At 41.2% G+C, this 16880-nt stretch overlaps 1 protein-coding gene across 5 annotated transcripts in view; it reads right to left on the bottom strand.

Annotated features, from left to right (window-relative positions):
• Positions 1-16660, bottom strand: part of LOC123969362 (potassium voltage-gated channel subfamily KQT member 5-like) — a 129956-nt gene extending 113296 nt beyond the window's left edge. For 2 of the 5 annotated variants that reach the window (XM_046046691.1, XM_046046686.1), the window contains exon 1: positions 15918-16660. In XM_046046691.1, coding sequence (XP_045902647.1) covers positions 15918-16258 — 341 coding nt within the window. In that variant the 5' untranslated portion in view covers positions 16259-16660. The remainder of the gene's footprint in view (positions 1-15917) is intronic. The other 3 variants (XM_046046689.1, XM_046046687.1, XM_046046690.1) reach the window with 2 other exon arrangements.
• Positions 16661-16880: the final 220 nt, after the last annotated feature.

The following is a 16880-nucleotide window of genomic DNA, read 5'->3' as shown; positions in this document are numbered from 1 at the left end:
CAACGCCATGTGCCTGCACGTAACACTTACACGCACACACACAGGCAAGATCATGAATGCTCAACATTCATGTATGCATTCACCCTAGAACCGTGTTGATGTAATTTAAATAATCCATTTGTATTGAATACATCAAATGTCGGTTCAGTTAAAGTTTTAAGCATTTTAGTACCGTACTGTAGCCTTGTTCTTCTCTTGACAAATGTTGGGCTGATGTTCACAACTTTGTTGTCAGCTTTGTAATATTAAAGAGCATAAAAGAGAGATCATGTGTATGTTCTGATTATAATAAGGATTTGTGTTGATCTGGGCATATATGAGGTGTAACTTGTTATTTGGCAGTTATTGTGCATCGCAGGTGATGTTATGCAGTAATCCAAAAGTAATGTAACTAGTAGTGTAACTAGTGAGTAATCTAGTGACACTGGCATGACTTTAAAAAAAAGAGTAACAAGTAATGGGTAATTTATTACCTTTTTTGAGTAACTACCCCAACACTGGGTGTAGGATACTTAAACAGAAAGGTCTGAGGAGGTAAGGAGGTGATTGAACGGGTCAGGTAGAACCAGCAGCTAATTTTTCACTGCAAAACACTTTTAACTCACCTTCAGCTCTCTCTGTAGCACAAACGATCCCTGCTACCTGCGTGTGCTAATCCATTCTTTCACCCAGATTCTTTGCCTTCATAATTTTTATCTTTATAATAACAAACCACAGCTGTTTCGTGTGTAGTTTTCCGTGATTTCCCATGCCTTTTTTCCCCGTGTGTTTTCTTGACAAAACGTGGTTTGGAGACCAGCCGTCGGGTGACAGAGTCGTTGTCGGCTCGTGTAGTGTGTGACCCCCCTGTCGCTGATCAGTCATGTAGTGTACCACAACGACGGGCCGTGTAGTCTGCACGAGCAGCAAATCTAACCAAATTGCGGCATTTCAAAACTACTAGTTTTATTTTGAGGGTTTAACTAGACGTTGCATATTTATTATAGCTAACTTGACTGGATGTTGCATACTTTTTGTTGCTAACTTCAGCGCAGAGACCTACACAGCGAAAAACGACCTTAAAGCGGTACCCGGGGCATTAAAAAGTGACACCATTGGGTCTTGACCAAGCGTCCATATGTGAGAAAGTGTTAACCTGACTCCCAATAAATAATAATGTAGGTACTGTATGAAACCGTTGGATGCTAGGATGTTAAGAAGAAGTATTAACTTGGGTACCTCTCCAGCTACCAGCCAACATTCAGTAAACTGGTCCATGCTGGACTGGGTGTTTTCGGTATTTTTAAATCTGGGCCCTATTTTCACATGTTGGAAAGAAAGCAAAAAAATTCAATAAGTTTAAATTCAGATCCTTCAGTGGGTACATGGTACCACTTTTGGGTTTTGGGTTTGTTCATCAAAGCCTGTATAACGTTCAGTCATAATGGATTAATTGGTCTCAGCTATTAAAAAACATTAACCAGCTTTGGGGTGGAATATGTTTAAATCCACTATTGTGCCACACCATTAATGTTTCTCTTTTTTACTGCAGTTTGCCTGTGTTTGGAATAATGACCATCATTATTTTAGGGACTATCTTCTCTGTGACGTAAATCATTTCTTTTTTCTGATGCACCTGCAATTTGGGCATAGATGTCTTTTTATCTTTTATTTTGCTGGTGTTGGGAAGGAAACTCATATTGCCAAAGCTCCTCTATAGCTGCACAATATTGACATTATCATTCTCATACGACCTGCCGTTGTGTTGTTTGTGTGATTCATTTTACTTCAGAGTTTAAGTCTCTTTACAAAAGATGCTGACATTATGTGTACTCATTACATTTCAAATATGCTGTACATGCAATAGCATTATGATAGGCAGGTGTAGGAGCTGACACAACACTACTGAAGGAAACACACAGCACTCACTCACACACACACACACACACACACACACACACACACCAGGAGAGGCCTGGGGGAAAATAAGTGTTCAAAAACGTGGAGGCACATTATGACCTCTTCATGTCAGTTGCATGTGTGTGATCTCTTTCTCCTTCAGCCCCCAACCCCCCTCCTCAAACACATGCACACACATAAAACTCTCTGTATCTAGATGACAGAGGACTTCGCCTGAGGTGACCTCGGGAGCAAACCTACCGCTAATGTGTTCTGACATGTCAGCTACAAGAAAGTGCTAACAGAGCAATGTAACGGTTAAAAGCAGGGTGCTCATTCATACCTCAGCACTTTAACGTCAGTCCTGTAACCCAGCTGACCATTTTCCTGTACATGATGTGTAATTTGGTGTGGACAAATAAGAGATTACATTGGCCGGGCCACGGCTGTATGGGACTATAAACCTTGTCACTGGTTCAGAAAGCATGGCTCCCTCTCACAGAATTCAGACTCAGAAATGAGTTGACCCATGACACTTGTGACTTGCCGTCATAAAACACTAACCTAAGAGAAGGCTATCACAGAAAAAACAGAGGAAATATCACCAAATGACTGCTTTCTTAAAATTTAAATAAATGATTGTACATTTAGCTATTTTGTAAAGACAGCTCGGGACCTGAATACTCTGCATTACCTGGTGATCTTGACAAACACACACAGTATTCTGTTTTGCCTCCAAGCTGGCTGTTAGTTTTGGAGTTGAGTGAGGTTGCCCTTCGCACAGGTTCCCACACTGAGCTTTTTATGCTCCCAAACAGATGGGATGTGTACAGGCTCCCTGCTACATGGGGTAAGATGGGATAGGGCTGATATTGCATTTTTTCCTGTGTGTCTGAACTGAAACATGAAGGCATCGACTACAGGAGCGAGAGAAAAGACAGGAGAAGGAAATAAAGGCCACAGAGCTGTAGTGTGTTTGTCACATGGTGGAGGAGAAGCCAATTCTGATTTTTTAGGTTTAGGAATTTAGGTTTCAATTCATTTTTGTGCATCAGCTACAGATTTCTTAGAAAAACTGTAATGCAACAGGAAACAGAACAATAAAAGCATCACAACACAAACAGAAACCATAAACACTTCCCCCTTCAGTCACATTGTCATTTCTCTCTCTCATTTCTACCGTTCTCTCTTTCACTTCTTCCCAGCGTGGAGGCACATTACACACTGTTCCCAGCTGCGGTGCTGCCCCTGTGGGTAAGACAGCGAGGTCAGAGGGCCTCTGGCCTGTCACCAACTACACTGAAGCGTTACCAGGCTCGTGCCGAGAGCATGGCCCAGTTCTGTATCTCCCTGATGTGCTGCCACCACCTCCCCCTCCCCAGGACCAGTCTTCAACATGTATGCTCACCCTGGCTGTGAGTAGATGGTGGTATATCCTTTGTCCTTGCATAGAACCCCCCCACCCTCACCCCCTCACATTATGACTACTGTAGTGTGTAGCCTACGTCACACTAGAACGAGGCACAGTGGTGCTATTTTTGAACCAAGAGCCTCTTTACTGAGGCATTTTGATGCTGTGGGTCTTTTGACGTTTGCAGTTAAAGTTGTGTAGCGTTTAATAAAATATATGATATATGGCTGATTTTATTCTATGCAAATGAAGGCAGTAGTGAAACTACTCACATCCTGCATCCGAAGTCCACTTCTTCTTCCCGGAGAGTAATGCAAATCACAGAAAGCCGAATGAGCACCTATATCAGATGTTAGATTATGTTACTGCTGGTGTTCATGGTTATTCCCACAGGGACATAACAGGACCACAGACCCATGAACTCTAAACTAGTATAACATGGCAGAAGTTGCTAGGGCATGGCTTGCATCAGCCACGACTAACTGCTGGCCATGGTAGAACAGCAGTGACAGCATGGCCAGTAGGGGTGACACCTTCAGTGTATGACAGAAACGCACACGCAGGCAGGAGTGCTCTCTCGGATTTATTTTTGTTTGCTTATTGAAACCCACCCAAGATGTCTTTCTTCCACTCTTGAACTCAAGAAGGCAGCATCAATTTCTACGGCAACACGAAAGTGCCCAAAATTGCCCTTTTCACATTGGGACTTCTCAGACGCTTTGCTGCTTATAAAAAAACATACTAGGAGGCTGGCTATGTGTGTTTGTGTATGTGTGTGCTTTGCATGAGGCTTGCACTGATCCACCTCAGTTGGCTTGGCCGGTCTCAAGGTATTTCAGTATACCAGGGGTATGACTTGCAATAGTGTCTAAAATACAGACGCTCCTCTTTCTATTAAACTGATGGCAAAGATGCCGTGTTGAGGTGCTGTATTGTCATGTATGCATGTAATGTAGGTGGGCAACGCGTGAAACTACCTGGCATCATCTTCACTTTTCCATCAGTTGGTAAATAACACACACACGGGGACAAACTGTAACCAACATTGCACGTTTAGTGCTAAACTTCATTGCTCCGCTGCATTTACCTGCCGCTCTCTCTCGCTCAGCTACACACTCACTACGCTCACAAAAAGGAGTTACTCGATGGCGTCTACAAGTGGTGGGGAAATATTACAGGACAGACACCACCCATACCTACTCCTCAGCTGTCAGCAGACAAACCCAGTTATTAGGCTTGAACTAAAAATTAGTCACACTGTTTGCCCCAATTGCTCCCCTCAAGGCAATAATCTGCCCTTACATGTGTTGTTAAGGTTCAGAGATCAGGAACAACTAAAACAGTAATAATAGTCTAAAAGAGGCAGAGCTAGGCGAGGTCAGACTCTTTCCTCCTCTCTTTGTTGTAGCGACTGGCCTCAGCACAATGCTAACATAGGCACAGTGATGAAGGAAATGCAAACAAGCAGCACTGTCTTTGTATTTATACCACAGGAGAGAGAGATGAAGGGAGGATAGGTGATGACAGGAAGAGGCGATGATAACTCTCAGGAGATGTGCGTTCAACACTTGAACACCACTCACGGCTGATGGTATAGGTCATTCTGATGTAATGCCTCTTCAATCTGTGAGATTATGGCTTTCTTGGAAAAAATAAAATCTGTGGAGGCATTGCAGTCAATATGAAAGGGTGAGCGAAAGGAGAGGCAATAAGGCGAAATGGTACGAGCAAATGAGAAAAAGGTGCTTTTCTCACACTGAAGGTGACTCACACAGTCCTTTCCCACACGGACTACAACCTGTGAAATGACTGGCCGGGACAAGCAGCCCCAAAACCTCCTAATCAGAAAGTGAGACTCCAGGGGCAGCCAGGTGAAAAAAACCTCGCCCACGATTGCCAATTTCCAGCTGCTGCCAGGAGTTCCTGACTTGGCTGGATCTCACAGTGTTCAGTGGCGGGAAGCCAACCAGAAGTGATGCCTACAAATGTTACTATACACTATTTAGTAGGTATATGGGCATTCAAGATTTGCAGGAAATGGTATAGAAGCAGCAAAAATTTGCCTGAGTGACTCAACTGCTGATGCCTGCTCATTGTGGGAGGCGTTAAAGCGAGGCATCCTTAAAAGGAAGCAAAAAAAATGTATCTCTTAGCTGAAGCACAATACCCACAATGCATGTGTACAGGTGTGGCCTCTGCTAAGGCCCTGTCTTTGTGTTTATAGAAAGGCCAACCCTGAAAACAGAGTGAGGGAACTCCCTCTGAGTAAACACAGGACTGAAACATGATACCTACAGCAGGCATCTCCCATCAAATGTGACTGTCCTCTGATTCAAACAGGCAAAGTGATTTACATATACATACATTGATACAGTACGTACATGTGATTGGCTGGATTTAATGTGTATAAATGTGTATTATTATATACTGTATAATTTCAGTGCACTATGAAGACCAACCTGAAAATACTTGCCTGAGATAGGTAATGCCATGGTAAACATTTAGTTGGCTTTATGTTCTTTGTGAAAGCCCAGTTACTGTGTACAGCTGCTATTTAGCAGACTTTGGATGTGAAAGCATCTTTGAACCCACGAATAGGAAGAGTTTTCTAAGCAGTTAATTGCAACAACATTCAAACAAGTTCCTGCAAGTTGATTATCATATTGTGTTGAAAGCAGGACCTACACATAAATTAAATTAAAGGGCTAAGCTACGCACAGCCGCGATGTTTTAAGACAAGACCAAACACACAAAAATGTAATAAATAGCAATAAAAAGCTTCATATTTTTCGACATCGATAATTATTACGATAAGTATCAAATCGTTATTTCTTTCGTGTTTAAAGGCGGATTTTGGCTCCTCAGTGAAAGTTGAAGAAACCTGATGGTTAATTGTGGTTTAAACTTTTCTTTATGGTCAACACTTCATGCCAAACACTGGATCACTGCAGAGGTGTAACATTCAGAACAATTCTGATAAAATCTATGACAACAAACATGCATCAGTAAAATTAAAGTAAAAGCTTTTTTCAGTCCTCAACAAAATAAACATCTGAATAAAAAGTCCTTATTCATGTATGATGATTCAAGTGAATAAAATCAAACATTTATTGAATATTTATTGAACATTTTGTTTTATTGTTATTGCAAAAAAATGATATCGCGATAATTATTGTTATTGTTTTATTGTGCAGCCCTAAATTCAATACATTAACATAGAAACCATTTGCATTAAACACACATATTCTGTCCTTCCACATCTGAATCAGACTTTCCCTTCTTCTCGTCAAGCTGTCGCAGAAAAAAATGTACGTCACAAATGAGTGTGCAACGCCTGTAACCATCTTGACATCCTTACACTGACATAGTGTCAAGCACCCACCATCTGGACAAAGATATCACAGCTCTGCTTCATGTCACTGCTCTGATCAAACAAGTCCGTTTCTCTTCAACACTGATGCAAATTTGATCGTAGTTTATAAGAAGCTTTTTTTCCATTGATTCATTCAAAACATTCAATCAAAAGGTAACAGTGGACCTTGACTATGTGCTGCTGCAAAATTTCCTTACGTGTCACACAGCCAGATTACAGTTTTTGAAAGCATCACTTAGGCACTAATTTCAGAACCTTGATGTAATTTGTGGAAACTCTAGACACATCTAGAAACATCATTTCTTGTTACACATTCTGTCCAGTGTTCAAAACATTGCATTGTGCCTTTATATCTTTAAAGAAACCTTGCATGTACAGAGTCATTGGTTAAAATAAACAAATTATCATGAAATACCATTGAGACATTCAGTTAGACCACCCACACACAACATACTGATAGTTTCACTGTGTAGTTGTTTGTACAATCATTAAAAATTGTAGTACAAAATATGTGATACATGTTTCAATTTAGCACTACACATATATATGTCCCTGTAAAAGAACTAGTACTACAGGCACAGTGGAATCACTGAACAAAATCTGACATTTCCTGATTAAATTCAATAGAATCGTAAATTAGGTGTCTTTGAATGAAAGCAAAAATAATTAGCTACAAAAAAAACTAGAGTAAAACGTCAAATGCAGTGTTACCTGGCTTATCTTAAAAAGCAAAACAAAGGATTGATTACATTAACTTCTACATTTCCATCAACCCTGCCCATTGGATTTGGCCACAGGTTCTCAATCCATGTCACAATAGAGGTTTTCATTAGCCAAACATCTTGGAAGAATCTTTGGGGGAAAAGTGGTACATGGGATCATAGACACAGTGTCTGATAAAGAATGATGATGAAATATTACATCCATAGACTAGGTTGTCTAGATTGGTTCACATTTCACGGTACTTGGAGCTCATTATCCTGAAACTTTCATGATTTAAACATAGAATATTGTTCATCAGTTTCCATAAAACTATGCAATAAGAGTAATGCAACAATTACTTTTAATTTTGAGCAGTTGTATCAATTGATAGTTAAATTATTGTGATGAAATAAATAGACAGTCATCTCAAATGTGTGAATAGTGTTTTGAATTGGTAATACTTGTTGTGTTTAGCTGTGTCATTTTGAACAGGTGATTTTAGCTGAATGTACAAATGAGCTTATGTGTTTTGTATCCAAACGACTGGGAAAAGTGTTTTGAAACATGTGCATTTTGATCATCATCATTTGTGAGTTTTGAAAAAAGAACATCCCAGAGTAGTTGTAAAAAAATAAATAAACTGTTAAAACGTATACACTCGGTGAAAGGAAATCAGGCATTTATATGAATGCCAGCGCCTACAGGGAGTTGTTTCCGAGTTGAATCTACAACAGTACTGGGACTTATTTCACACCAGAAGGCATAAGCCTCTCTAAGAGATGATAAAGGTGGGGTTTATAAGAAAAAAAAACAAATATTTCTAAGTGACAGAATCTCAATTGCTGGACTATAAATGAAAGCTCAAAATATAGTACATAACAGCACTGGGATTCAGATCATCGGATTAGTCATTCAGATGTCAACTAAACATTCAATTGTCTGTTGGCTTCAAATACCCAACAGTGCCTATCAAACACAGCTTGTAGCAGCCTATATATTTAAGTATTGCAACAATAAACCGACTAACATTTAACAAGTGAGAGCAGCATCACTCCGTCCACTCAGTTCAGAACCCTGAGGTGGAGGAACACTGTTTCCTCCCCCCCCACACACACACACACACACACACACACACTTTCCTGCCCCTGAACATACTTCCTAGGATAAGAGCTTGTTAATCCAGAGGTGAGATGAATGGTAGCCCTGTGTATGTGAGTGTGCAAGCAGGAAGGAGGGCAGGGGCTGGGACCCCCAACGCAACTCAACTCAGCACAAAGACTGGCTCAGTGCTGCTGCTGTCGCACAGAGGGAATGAATAAAAATACACATGTATGCAGTTGCCAAACAGTATACAGGAAAATGCAACGGCAGAGGTGTTGAAAGGCATGTGTGAGTAATATATCAGCCTTCAGTAAGCTATCAGAATCCAGTATAAAAGTTACAGAGTCAAATGTTAACATTGCCTAACATTCCTTCTGAGCATCTACAGTGACTTTACCTCTGGCTTTTATTTTTAACCTTACAGCTAAGGCACTAATGAAGTTGACCCAGATGTTCCCAGTTCTTCGTGTTATAATTTTAAAGAAGTAATTTCCCCCGGAGGCCTGTTTGTTAGAAAGTGGAACACGGTTGAAGGCGAAATATCCCTTTAAGCATCAAAGCCAATGATGATGTGCAGTGTGGGCATGTCAAACAGAGGATAACTGAATGCTCGTAAGCATATTTGCTCCTCTGATCTGTTCCTAATGTGTCGGAGTAGAGTCAGAAGTCAGACAAGGAGAAGAGCTTTTTTTATTTGCTACCTGAAAGCAGTGGATGATGAAATTGAACTTCTGTGAGTTATCGCTTTAACTGCTCAAGCAGAACAGCTCGGCCAAATTAGTATTAAACACACTGATCCTCATCAGGAAGCATGTGCACATACATAGACACAAGAGGAATCACACAATATTGCATTACCACCACATGACAAGACTCTCACCATGGAAGCAAGACTTTGATTATCTGATTTATGAAATACAGTTGATAAAAATTATAATATTGTTTATGAAGACAGGAGGTTTAAAAGAGGATTACATTTGGAAATTATTCTAAAGCAAGTACAATGTGTCCTGGCATAAACCTCTGTTTTTATAGTGCTGTGTCTAAACAATGACTTATACAAAGCAAATAAAACACAAATAATCCTCCAGAATATGATGTTCTCTAAAGTCATGTTCATGCATTATGTTCCAGTGCCAACACGGGCAAGAATGATTTCCATATGGATTACAGTGACTGTTTAAAGCTGCATTAATCAGTTTTTGGCTGCATGGCAACAAGAAGTAACACAACACAACATATTATCACTTTATAAAGTTGATATGATGAACATGTTAACAAACAGTTTCCTATTTACAGGTACATACCCAGCAGACCTGGATTCATTTGTAGTCGTGTTTCTGCCCTGCCGACAAATTTAGGTCCAACGGTCAAACTTGTTTTAGCTCTGTTTTGGTCTTCACTTACTCCTGAGGGAAATATCTCACCTTTTGCTAAATCAGTCCCTTCAGGATTTCGCAATGTCACGATCGCAACTATTAACACAAATTTAACAAATCCCCTTTTTTGACCACTACAAATTTTTAACCCATCATTGCATCTTTTCCGCACATTTGGGCCGCAACAATCACTACAAAAGGTACAGAGGGACTCCTAAATGCTCCACTGTGTTCACCAGCTAGTAACTACCTTTGTCTGTCTGCTGTTTGCTGCTGAGCAGATACTGTACAGTGGATTTATCAGAGGTTTCTCGCTGAAAACAATGACAGTGACAGTAACAGTGTGGGCCATAAAAACCCAAACAATGAGCTGAAATACCCTGAAATGCTCTTCAGAGATGAGGGTAACTGTGGATTTAGGCGATAATTATTAATTCACATTACACGCAGTTTTTTCAATTATTGTTATTACTTATTAGTACAGCTGTAAAGTATTGTGACAGACAATGGTATGGCAAAGAACAAAAGTTACTACAAACTGTAGCAGATCTTTTTTTAACCTCCATCTGTCTATTGTTTGTCCCAACACAACACTTACCCCCTAACTTAAACCCTATTAGTGCTTTAACTTGTTTCTGACACTGAGAATCTGTGCTGTGTCTTTAAACAGGCAGGATGTTTTCAAAGCAGTAAGAACTGATATTTTACACCAACGATCTATCAAATGATAATGCGATCGTTGTGATGAAACTACTGAGAATTACCATTTGACTCAGTAGCTCTCCTCGGCTTTGTGAGTTTGTGAGAGTGAGTTTCAGCTCATTGTTTATCTGCCCGGCCCACAACTCTACTGTTTTGGTTCACTTTCACCATTCTCATAGTGTTGTTTTTAGCTGCACAAGGTAAGGTCAGTGCAACCGTTTTATTAACCCACTGTACACTACCTTCTCATCACCAAACGGCAGACAGACACAGTTGGGGACTAGCTGGTGAACACAGTGGAGCATTCAGCATCAGGAGTTGGTGGAAAGCACAGGAGAGACCAAAAACAGAGCTAAAAGAGAGAGTGAATACAGAACTTACATTCATCAGATGGCCAGAAACATGACTCCAAATGAAAGCTAATGTTGCTCCGTAACTGAATGTGTAAGTTAGAAAAAGCTTGATGACTGTTTACCATATCAACTTAAAAGGTGATGATATGCCAATGTTGTGTTCACAACTTGTTTCCGCTGCCCCCAAGTGGTTATTGGACATGTGTGGATCTTTTTGCTTATTATTCTCATTCTTGCTTGTATATGGACTCAAATATACAGCAAAGAAATGTGCAAGTTTCTTCTTCACCATTCAGCTCGCTGCAGTTACATCAGTTTCACTGTAATCATGGCTCTCCTGCACCCGGGCGATGAAAGGCACAGGAGTGTGTTGCAGGAGGCCCAGGTGGCTTACACATCTTAGCTCTAATGTATGCAGGATGGGGTCGAACTTCTATTCTTAACAGATTGCATTGCTTTGAGTTTATCTTGTCAGCCTACATTTGATTATAATAATTATGATTCTTGCATAACATACTGAAATAACTACAGACCATTCAAAGATACAGCTGGCTCAAGTTTTATGTAGAACTATGGCCTTCCTTACAGTTGACATCACAAAGCAGCATGGCAGGAGAGAAGAACACCGATTCCTTCTTTACTGAGATGATGCAAATTCACTATTTGACTCAGGGACATTCTAGTGTCGGGTATCAGTTTGTAATTAAGGGAATGCAGCAAATTTTCATCCAATGTGGGTATGAGGAACGGCTTGTGACAAACGTACCCAAGGCAACCATCTAAATCCAACATCCTGTCATGGGACCACCAACATACAAGGCTTCTCTTTTCAAATACAGTTTTTCCAATCACTCTGGCGCTAGACACAAACCTCCCAACCGATGATCAAAATGCCCATTTTTCAAAACTCTAACTTTTTTTTTCAATTGCTTGGATACAATCCACCTAAGATCATTGTTCATTGAACTTAGGTCACCTATTCAAAATGGCACAAATTAACATCAAAGTATTACAGTTTTAAAACACTATTCACACATTACATTTGAGACGACTGTCTATTCATTTCATAACAATGATCTAACTACCAATGGAAACACCTGCCCAGAATGATAACTTATTGCTGCATTACTCTTAATGCATAGTTTTATTGAAACTAATGAACAATATTCCATGTTTAGACCATTAAAGGTTTCAGGATAATGAGATCCACTGACACCAGGTACTGTGAAATTTGAACCGACTGGACAACATTATTCATGGACGTAAAACTGTACTCGGACACTGTGCCTATGGTCCCACGTACCACTTTTCTGGACCATGTTTCAGATTTGCCCTTGTAATTGCTTAGCCACTACTGCCAGCTCATTACTGAACCTGGCCAAGACAAGGAGGAGAGGTCGGAATTTCATTGGCCAGCGGGCAACAATCCAAGTGCCTGCACAGAGCAGGGCCAACATCGCCATGTGTGCAGCTATATCGTAAGATGGTGTTGTGGGGTGCAGACCTCTTACTGGATCATATAATGCAGTACTCCTTGAAACCTTCCTTGATGAGCTAAATCAGGTCTGTAGTCTTGTGTGGGATAAGGTTCCACCATGCTCAAATGGTGCAAGAATGGTTTCGGGCCCTCCACAATTTACCACCCTGTATCTACCCCCATACTCTCCTGTCCTTAACCAAACTGAGGATTTTTCTCCACATACGGTCAGCACCTTCACGAAAAAGTCACCCTGCTGCATCGAAAACTTTATTGACATTTGTAATCACAGAAATTACTATAATTCTAGCCCCAAAACATAACATAATGCCATTTTTCAAAAGAAAAGCGTCGGTGGAAATCATGGATAATGATGATAATGGATCATGGGCCATGGATGGTGTATGCAATGACATCACGGCAGATCAGTGTCCGGCCTGGATTCACCATGCCCAAAGACTCTTCCCAAGATGTTTGGCTAATGAAAACATTCACTGTGATGTGGATGAGAACCTGTAGCCACATTCACAAGACAAGGTTGAAGGAAATAAGGAAGCACAGTGATCCATCCTTTGTTTGCTTTCAACAGTAAGCCAGGTGAGGAACACCATCGTTTTTTGTTTCTAATAATTTTGCTTTGATTCAAACACACCTATGTTGTGATTTTACTGTGCCTGTACTATTTTCTCTACCAGTTCTTTTACAGTGACGTATTTACATGTAGTATCAAATTGAAACATGTATCACATATTTTGTAGTACAATATCTAATGATTGAACAAACAACTATACAGTGAAAACTATCAGCGTCTTGTGTGTGGATGATTTATAAAGTAAATCTTTTTTCAGTCCCTTTTCCCTCAACAAAATAAATATTTTGATAGAAAAATTAAGTGTTAAGAGTTATTGTAATTGTATTGTTTTATTGCCCAATCCTACATTTTAACCACCTGTTCTCAAGCAAATTCACACCCTGGGCCCTAAAAAGGCTAAGGAGGGATTTTTTTTTCATTTCAAATGTCAGTTTGTTTGCCACTTTGTAAACTGACTCAGAAACAACAGTTTTAAATGCTCCATGTGCAGAAATCTGGTTTAAAGAAACATTGATAAATATGCTCCTCAGGTTTGCAATAGCATTAAATGTGAAACACAACTAGCTTTATCACCAGCTGGACGTGAATGATGTTATTTTGTAGATTAAAACTTGGACAGTGAAGCTTTCATCTGCAACAACTGTCGTATCAGCAGACCAGTGCAACTTTCAAGGCCACTAAACCATCATCGCGGAATAAAATCATAGGAGAGAGAGCAAAGGGCTGAGTGGGAGTTTAGTCCATCCATTTCACCAGTTCAAGCTCACTGCCACAGGGATGAAAGAAAATTATTTCCTTAACGTTCATGAGCGCTCATGTGAAGAGAAAAGGGTTAGAGTCCATGGAACCTCGTGGGTGTGCATGAGTCAACACTTTCACAGGTAAATTAGCATATTTGAGTCAACCTTTTAGCAAAAGTGTAGACTGAAGTGGACAAAAGGAAATCCAGTGGTGTCCCTCTTAAGTTATAGCCCCAATATACGAGGATAGGGAAAGTCATCATTTACGTGAATGACCTCTATGATGGGCAGTGGCATCATCACAAAACCTCTTTGACCCCACAAAGGCTGGACCGGCCTCGTAAAGAACGGAGACTGAACTGATGTCTGAAACACTTTCACACCACCATAAATATTATCCTCCTCTGTGTTGGATAGAAAGGAGATTCTATAAATTACCTTAAAAAGCAACAGGACATTGTGTAAAAGGTTTGTTTAATCCTTATTTACAATTGTGTTTTCAAATGTAGGCCACTACAGCTCTAGATAAGAAAATGTTGAAGCACATCCGTTTAAATAATGAGGTGTTTGTCTCAAACTCCTCTTGGACGAATGCTGGATTTGATAGTAGAAATATAAGCTCCTCTAACTCTAACTCTTAGGATGTCTGGTCCATGTGCAAACTGGCCTGATTGGAAACATGATCCATCAATTACCCAGCAAAGGTTGTGGAGAAATCTTGGAAGAAACAGGGAGCCGGAGAGTCCAGAATGGAGGACGCTGTGGTAGCTTATCAGCTGTGTTGGCTCATCCACTTTGTTGGGAGTTGAGATAAAGTAAATTGCACAAATGCATTTTAAATAAACAAAATGTACTGCCTGCTTAGCCACCAAGCTAACAAGCGTGCTACTTTAGAAAGCTAGCTATGGACAGCCAGAGGGAAGCTCAGACAAGCGCCAGTGTGTTTGTGGCTTGCTAGTGTGTTTAGCCAATAACTTGCCAGCTACAGTTGTTCACCAAGTAGCACTGTGAGTAGTTCTTACATCACCAAAACTTCTAACACCTCCTGTTTCATAATTAACTTCTCTGTGCTACGCCTATACTCTGAAATTACCTGTAAAAATCAGGATGTTTTGCAACAGTAGCAATTGCTACAATGTCTTTCAAAAAAAGATATTTCCAAAGTTCACTATAAACTTCACTGAGTAGGCTATAGCACACATAACACATACACACATGAACTCCCCCAACAGGGATCCTGCAGGCCTGCCCCCTATTTGAAATAGAAGCTACTTCAAGGATGCCTTAAAAAATAAAAGTGACCAGTTTCACGTGCTGCTTGGATTAAGTGCAACAGCTCAAGCAAAGCAGACTCACCCATCCTCTTTGCAAACACTCCTCTTAGTGCATGGACACACACAAACCCCACCCACACACCAAAAAAAAATCCTCCACAGTCAGCATGTGTCTCAACTTCCTTCCTCTCAGTCAACAGTCATGATGCCACAACAACAGTCGCATGCGGGAAATCAAATGCAGCTGGTTGGGAAGCCAAGAACGACAGCGGGCAGACAGCAAAGCTGAAGATGTTCCTGATTTTTGACTTTCAGGAGTCAACAGAAACTGTGTTTTGTTTTTAACAGTGTAGATGTGAAACTTAAAGTAAAGATGTGAACCAATGAAGGCCTCGTGAATGCAGAAGTAACTGAAAATAAACTGAAAAAGAAAACAACCAGTCTTTGATGTTTATTTCTACATATTCATATTTTAGTGAAACTGTAATTCTAGTGCAAGTGTGTTAAATCTTAAATTTAAGCTCCACTGAACAAAACAAAGGCTCCTGTACAGTCATCAAGGACGTTGCAGTAAGCCTCTCTTTGTATCATAAACCTGGACATGGATTTTTAAGGGTTAATTCAAACAGAGAATGGATTTTCTGTTAAATTGGATATGGTGAAGAGGTGCTCACCCCGAGCCTATTTTCATGACTCCACTGTGTCGGTCATTATATAGAAAAGTGACAAAGTAACGCGTGAAGATATGCCAGACTGGGGTAGAATGGTCTGCTCCTGTTAGATAAACCACGGCTGTACCATTCTGACATTTGAGCTGTTACGAAATGTGTCTGAAAGCATGTGCCTGCAATGAGGGTGGAACAGCATCAACAGGTGTTCAACTTCAGATCTTGACAACAGACTATCCTACATGCAAATTATGGAAATAAACTTACACAAAAGCATGATAAATGAACGCCCATGTTCTCGGTCTCTCCAGCACGTTGTACAGGTAGTTTTGCAGCCGCCGGTAGCGCACGTTTCTCCGGCCGCTCTGGGCGCTGTATATGAGCGGCTTCCCCAGCAGGCTGAGCCGGGCTCCCTGCTTCCCCCTCATGCTCTCGGACCCGGCAGCACCTGCTGCCGTGGAGGTGGACAGCAAACCGTCTCCCGCGTTGTTCATCATCCTTCGTCCGGACTCCACATCTTTCGAGCCGTAGCCTTCGTTACGATGCCCCGGCGATGTTCTCATCCAGAGCCCGGTGCCGCCTTCGTCTCCGCTGTGGTTCCGGGGCATGGCATCACCAAAGCGGGCATCAAGTGCGCGGAGGTCTTTTCAAGCATGCGTGTCCTGTGGCGGGAGCTGTGACCCGAACGACAAATTACACTTGAGACGCAGTCTAACAGGCGATGACTTGGAGTGAAACCGTTGGCAGAGAAAGGCACACTGTTAGGCGTCACACTTTGACCGCCCTCTTCCTCTCGCATCAACCTTTTCTCAAGCCATTCACTCAACTGCCGCCGCGCGTACAGACATCCACCGCGGCTGTCCTGTGCGCGGGGCTGTACAGTCTGACAAAACAAGAAGTTGTGGATACAGTGCGACAGTGTGTGCGTGTGTGTGTGCGTGTGTGTGTCTGTCAGTGTGGATCTGAAGGGATGATATTTTTAGCATTCATTTCCAGCACAGGCTCCCCTCTCAGTGCGCTTTACCGCCTGTTGCTTCAACGCAACTCCGCGCGTCTGCGGCAGATGCACATCCTGCTGGACGATATCTTCAACCCCGTGTTACAGCAAACAGTTAACTAACCTCCACACCATTTAAGAACGTAGATTTCAGCGTCTACGAGTTGTTTTTTTTTTAGGTGGTGAGAGGCGAAATGCAAATGAGCAAACGCTGCTCCTTGCATAATTTAATT

This window comes from Micropterus dolomieu, linkage group LG04 (assembly GCF_021292245.1).
Source record: "Micropterus dolomieu isolate WLL.071019.BEF.003 ecotype Adirondacks linkage group LG04, ASM2129224v1, whole genome shotgun sequence".
Classification (NCBI taxonomy): Eukaryota; Metazoa; Chordata; class Actinopteri; order Centrarchiformes; family Centrarchidae; genus Micropterus; species Micropterus dolomieu.
Note: the sequence above shows the minus strand (reverse complement) of the source record. Positions and strands in the feature narration are given on the sequence as shown.